A 6,257-nucleotide genomic window follows, 5' to 3' on the forward strand; every position below is an offset into this window, starting at 1 on the left:
GACGCTCTTAGTGATGTGGTTTAATTTCAGGTGGCCCTGCGAGGAGGAGGGAGTTGGACTTGATGATCTTCGTGGGTCCCTTCCAACTCGAGACATCCTGTGACTGTATGTATTAGACTACACGAATGTAGCAGACGCCTGTATTCACCAGTCTTTCTTTCCAAGCAGATGGCACACAGGCCACCTCATTACAGAGGTAATACTGAATTTCTCTTGCCTTACCAGATGGAATAACATTCAGTGCTTAACAGGTCAGCATCCTTTTGTGCCGACAGTTCAGCACCAAGGCGCCAGAGGCTGAAACCAGCAGAGGAACCAAATAGGAACACTGCATGAGCAAGACCTTGAAACACAGGAAAGCTGAGGGAGCAAACAGAGAAACAGTACTAGCCTGTTTATCATTCATAGCTACATTTCAGGCACAGGTTTAAGTGCAGGAGCTAGCACAGGCAGAAGTAGCAGCTTTTTTTACTATTAACAAGAAAGAGCAATTAAGAGGCCATAACCCTTTGTGTTCCCTAGGGATTATGAGGAGAAAAAAAATAAACACCAGTCCCCAAGAGAGAATTCCTACAAAGTTAAAACTTTTTAAAAGGATTTTCTACTGCTGTCAGACTAGGAAAGCTTACTTTTGAATTCCAGTTAATGATCGGCACCAGTGACTGCCCAGTTATTTGTATTCCTTGTACATGTTACAGTGCGTTGTTTCCCAGAGGTATTCAAGTATAAAAGGCCAATTCTCAAAAGCAGAAATATTTTGAAATATTATTGCCCCTTCCCTGCTGCCATAGTGTTTTTCAAAACCCAGAATCATCTCAAAGAGCGGAAGTCAATAAAAGACTGCAAACTCAGTTGTAATAAAGAAATTGGTATTTTGTTTACTTAAAACTGAAGTTAGTTTTGCCTTTAAAAACAAGTATTTACAATATGATGTCAATATAGCTATGAAATACAGCTAAGTATACCTATACCAGACCAACACGACTTTGGAGTCTGCTTAGTTTCTTCACTTGTAACATTTATGCTGATGCTTCAGTTCTGAAAAGCTTTTTTTGCTTCTTCCTCTGAATTTTGCGTGGCTTCTTTTTATCTTTAACAATTGGCTTTGACTCTGGTTTCACGAGCTGTATTTCCACTGGCTTTTCTTCAGCTGGAGTTTCAAAGACCACTTCAGTGGGATCTTCTTCAATAAGCACCTTACTCCCTTTTTTCTTAATCTTCTGGACTTCCTTCACTTGCTGTTTCTCTCTAAACTTAGCCGCTACTGACAATCTTATTAGCCGTCGATGCTATAAAAATAAGAAATAAAATTACATCAGGTTTCAAATAAGCAAGAAGAAAGAAATCAGCTATTAGAGAAACAGGTGGTGATTTCTCTGCTTAATTGTCAAAATCCTCAGCATATTGCCATTTTTTCAGTGACATGAATTTTGCATTCACTCCATTTTTACACAATTACTTCGTTCTCCAATTGTGATCAGTTAGGGCACTCTTTTCTACAAAGGGTTCCAGGGAAAGGCATGCATGGTTCTCCTGCACAGACAGCCTGCAAGACCAGTTTGCAAATTAGTTGCTAAATGAAAGAGAAGACAAAGCTGCTTACCGTATTTGGGGACTGGTAATGGGGATTTTCATACAGAGTTGCTCCTCCAAAGCTACCTTGGAAGATTTTGATAAGGTTGAGGACAAAACGAGGCCCAATTTCTACTAGAGATGCGTCTTCTTCTATTATCTGTAATCAAAAGAATACTCTTCTCATGGACTGAATCAAAGTATATGACCTTGTGGGCACCTTGCATAGGGATACACAACTGAATTTAAATCCAAGATATGATGCCACTAAAGCTGGTAAGTTGGACTTGTACAAACACAGACCTTTATATAAAGCAGTTCCTTTGGGTTCAAGCAAGCACTTAGAGAGTACTGGGTATCTATGAATTTCTGCTTTAGAACGTAAGCTCCAGCACACTGTGGGCCAAAGCATCGAGTAAGGTTGAGAGATGTTACTAAGACAACCATCACAGAATCACAACAGAAGGTCAGCTGAAGTGCACAGAACATAAACCAGCTCTCTCCAGAGACATGGGAGAAGGTAAGTCCATTTTAGTCAATGCTCTTCTGCTCCTCATGCTGCCTCGCCAACCAGCAGGCTGGGGGAAGGAGGGCACAAGAAGCTGGGAGGGGACACAGCTGGGACAGCTGACCCCAACTGACCAAAGGAATATTCCACACCATATGACGACATGCTCAGCGTATAAAGCTGGGGGAAGAAGAAAGAAGAGGGGAACATTTGCAGTGATGGTATTTGTATTCCCAAGTAACTGTTATGGGTGATGGAGCCCTGCTTTCCTGGGGATGGTTGAACACCTGCCTGCCACTGGGAAGCGGTGAATGAATTCCTTGTTTTGCTTTGCGTGCATGCATGGCTTTTGCTTTACCCATCAACTGTCTTTATTTCAACCCACAAGTTTTCTCACTTTTACTTTTCTGATCCTCTCCTCAATCCCAACCAAGGGGGAGGGAGGGACTGAGTGGCTGTGTGGTCCTATCTGCTGCCTGGGGTTAGACCATACAGTCAGGCCAATCCTTGAAATTACTTTGTGCAAGCACTAGGTGTTGGCGTAGCCTGATAATAATGATTCTTCTCATTTTATTGTAATTAACGGACTTGATATATTACTCCACTGAGCTCTTCTTGAAGAGCTAAAAGAGACCACTAACCTGGTAATTCCGAAACCAGATCCTCTCGTCTGTAATGGTGAAGGTGAAAACATGATCTACAAATGGCTGGCTTTTGGGGTGATACTGTGGTGTACTAAATATCTGCAACAAAAAGCAGTATTGTAAGAGGCCAAACAAAAGGCGTTTTTAATTCATTTTAATTTACTAAGATTCCAATCCCAGGTTACATTTCAAAACCCAAAATTTAAGTGTCCCAGTGATTTTTAAGCTCACGACCCTAATTCTTTGAAGATTATTTTTTAAGTTCAGAAGTCTAAAACTACAGCTTAAAAACCCCTGAGATTTTTAAATATGTTGCCAAAAAACATTTCCAATGAGGAAGAAACAATGGACAACAGAACTAGAGACTGACCTGAATAAACAATTCTTTTAGCAGGGCATAGTGTGGCTCCTTGTCAAATGCCTACAAAGAAAAATGTAATTTTACACGCAAAGCTACGTGCAATAGTCATGTAAAGAAAACAAAAGCATAATCAATGAAATAAAACCTATACTTACTGGATCAAAAGACAAAAGGGGCCGTGAGCCCCTTAGGCAGTTTCCTGTCATCTTCAATTCAGCCAGTGTGTGAACTACAGTGATTTTTTTAAAAAAGATTATTTTAGTACTTACAAAAAAAGTACTTTAGTACAGACAAGAAAGCAAGAGTCCAAACACAATAACGACAACAAACTTACCATTCTGCACTAAGAATTTAGCTGATGGTCCCTGTGGTGTATTTGAAAGCCTGCAGAGAACAGGTAGTGGGGAGGAGAGAAAACAAAAATGTTAACAGCAGCCAGAAGGTATGCTGTATTTCTAGGGTACGCTCCAACCAGTTATTTCTGTATTGAAGTAATTTCAGTTGCCTTTACAGCATTATTAAGTTCCTTTAACATACTTGTAAATACTTGCTTTCTAAACAATTTTGAAAATGCTTCTGTAGACAGTCTACAAAAGCTGCTCAGGCATTGTAACTTGCACTACCCACAGAAGAGCAAGATTAATACAGATTTAAGTAAGAAACACAATTTCATGCATCTTCACTATTACAGTAAGAAACTTTAGATAGAACGGAAGCACCCCCAGCTAGATACGGAAATGCAAGAAAACATAACATTCCCTTACCACATATAGAGATCCTGTTTCTTTTTGGCTTCAAAAAAGATGCACTTATTGCAATTTTTCATTTCACACACCTACACAAGACATGTCAAATTAGCTGTTTACAAAATTCTGAAGACATTTTCAAAAGCTTTCTATATTAATCTCCAGTATCTTCCCCTCTCCAAAATAAAAGTTCAAAAGCAAAGGTCTCGTTTTAATAAGGTGCACCTACTGATCCCCAAATTTAAGTTGAAGTGCTTGGTTTGTTGAAACATTTCACATGTTTATTACCGGGAGTAGTAACTTCACTAAAGCCACAAGCAATCTGATAAGCTCTCCAGAATATAAACATTAGAGCAGGAGTTGTGACATTAGGTTCTAGTTGCAAAACTACCAATGTCCTGCTACATTATTTGGCCTGGCTGCATATTGGTTCTCAGCTTTCTTGAAGTACAAACTGTAATACACCTTCCACCTATATAAAAAGGCACATTCTGTTTTATTTCTTCATGAGAAAAGTCTATGTTTAATTAAATGTTTCATTTTGGTTTTACTAATCAAAAGTGAACTTCTTGTTTTAACATGAGCACTTTTTGAATATTCGTAATTTTCATCCATGAAGTTACACAACTCCTATAACTAGGATGAGATCCTTTGAACCTGGCTGCCCTTTTCTCTTGCACATTGAATTTCCAGAGAAAATAAAAAAGAAGCACTAGTTAAATCCCGGATTACCTCATTAATTACAAACAACTGGTCTTTACGATCCATTTTAGTATCTGGAAGACAAGAACAACATTTAGAAGGCTGGAAAACAAATTTAACACAGGAAGTTCTTTTAACAGCCAGTCCTTTTGTAAAAATTTCCCTGTTTTAAACTTATAATGAAAGATTAAGAATAACTATCATTTCTTTCAACCATGTTATGCAATAAATAAAAACAGCAACAGAAATATCTGTGCACTTACAGGACTGAGGCCATAGGAGTCACTTCCCAGAAAAATACTAAGATACAATGACAGTCACTGTATTTGTTGGCTCAAATAGGGCTTGATGTTTGTTTAATATAAAGTTTCATCAAAACAGTTATGTACCACATTTTTAAAAAGAACAAGTTGTGAGAAGTTCTTGATTTAAAACTATTCTGAATATGTAAGTTACGGATGATGCCTAACCCTACCTGCTTTAGAGTGAGGCATCAATGTCCTTAAGTCTTGCATTAAGTGCCTTGTTCTGAAATTAATTCCACGGGAAGAGAAAATAAGCACTCGCTCCTTGTTTTTCCATTTACCCTAGGAGAAAGACACAAAAGTTATACAAGAAGTTTCTAGCCTTAAAACTACTAGAACACAGCAACAATAAACGTTTGAACTGTAATTACAGAAAAACACAGTAAAAACATTCGTTATTAAGATTATCTGTCCATCTGCACAGAATCACTCTCTCAGCAAGAGTGCTGACTTCCCTACAGAACATGGGGGCATAAGTTTTCACGTGAAGAACTGACATCCATCCTGCTTCATTACGTTTCAACATAAAGCTTTTCACGCCAAACACGTAAGCGATAAGAAAGCCATATGCATTACATATTCACAAAAGGCAACTCTCCTTCCCTCCAAAATGAGCTGAGCTACAGCCTCAGAGCACAATTTAGCTTTTCCTACAGATGAGCATGTGATGAAATCTCAGACTTCAATGTCCTATTTCTTGGGGTTTTTTTGAAGCAAACTACAAGGCAATTATTGAAGCCTTCTCAGGATGATTCCTAAATGAAACGGGCATGAAGTACCTAGCTCTGTAAAATACTCCAGAGATTAAGGTAATACAATTTATTTACATTGACCAGAACAATCCTTCTCGCATATTTTCACAGAAATAACACGCCATCGCATGTTACTTCTATTTGTGCATGAATTATAAAAAAACCCCGTTAATATACTTCTCCCTATCGCCGCTTAGCAGCTGGGTTCCCCCCAGACACCCCGCCTCCCGCTCCCCCAGCCCACGGAGACGGAACACCTCCCGAACGCCCGGCCCGGGCAGGGGGATGCGGTACCCTTCCCATGAGTAAGCGCACGGCCGGGGCAGGGAGCCGAGCGGGGACACCGGGCCTGGCGCGGCCCGCTCCACCCTGGGCAGCGGGGCTGGGAGGTACCTGCGAGACCGGCGGCGGGATGCTGTACTCCCCCGGGCCCGCTCCCTCCGGGCCCGGCTTGGCAGCATGCTCAGGGGCGCTCGGGGCTCTCTTAGCTCGCTTCTTGGGCCGCGCAGCCGGGGCGTCAGGCTTCCTCTTGGCCCCCCCCATCTTGGCCGCAACCACGCTGTCCCCGCCGTCGGCGGCACTTCCGGTCGTTGGTACTTCCGGCCGCCCTCACTTCCGTTTCCTTTCCGGAAGGGCGGCCGGCGCGGCCGGGGGGGGGGGATGCCCC

The 6,257-nt window shown here is 41.3% G+C and overlaps 1 protein-coding gene across 1 annotated transcript; it reads right to left on the reverse strand.

The window, feature by feature from the left end:
* Window positions 1–856: 856 nt before the first annotated feature.
* BRIX1 (BRX1, biogenesis of ribosomes, homolog (S. cerevisiae)) lies at window positions 857–6,133 on the reverse strand. Its single transcript, XM_009894685.1, has 10 exons — window positions 5,984–6,133; window positions 5,009–5,120; window positions 4,564–4,607; window positions 3,850–3,920; window positions 3,420–3,469; window positions 3,241–3,314; window positions 3,095–3,145; window positions 2,722–2,823; window positions 1,604–1,732; window positions 857–1,289 (listed from the first exon to the last, which is right to left on the reverse strand). Exons 1-10 carry the CDS (start codon window positions 6,131–6,133, stop codon window positions 1,020–1,022), a joined length of 1,053 nt encoding a protein of 350 aa, XP_009892987.1. The 3' UTR covers window positions 857–1,019.
* Between the last annotated feature and the right edge of the window lie 124 nt (window positions 6,134–6,257).

This window comes from Charadrius vociferus, unplaced genomic scaffold (assembly GCF_000708025.1).
Source record: "Charadrius vociferus isolate BGI_N301 unplaced genomic scaffold, ASM70802v2 scaffold450, whole genome shotgun sequence".
Lineage (NCBI taxonomy): Eukaryota > Metazoa > Chordata > Aves > Charadriiformes > Charadriidae > Charadrius > Charadrius vociferus.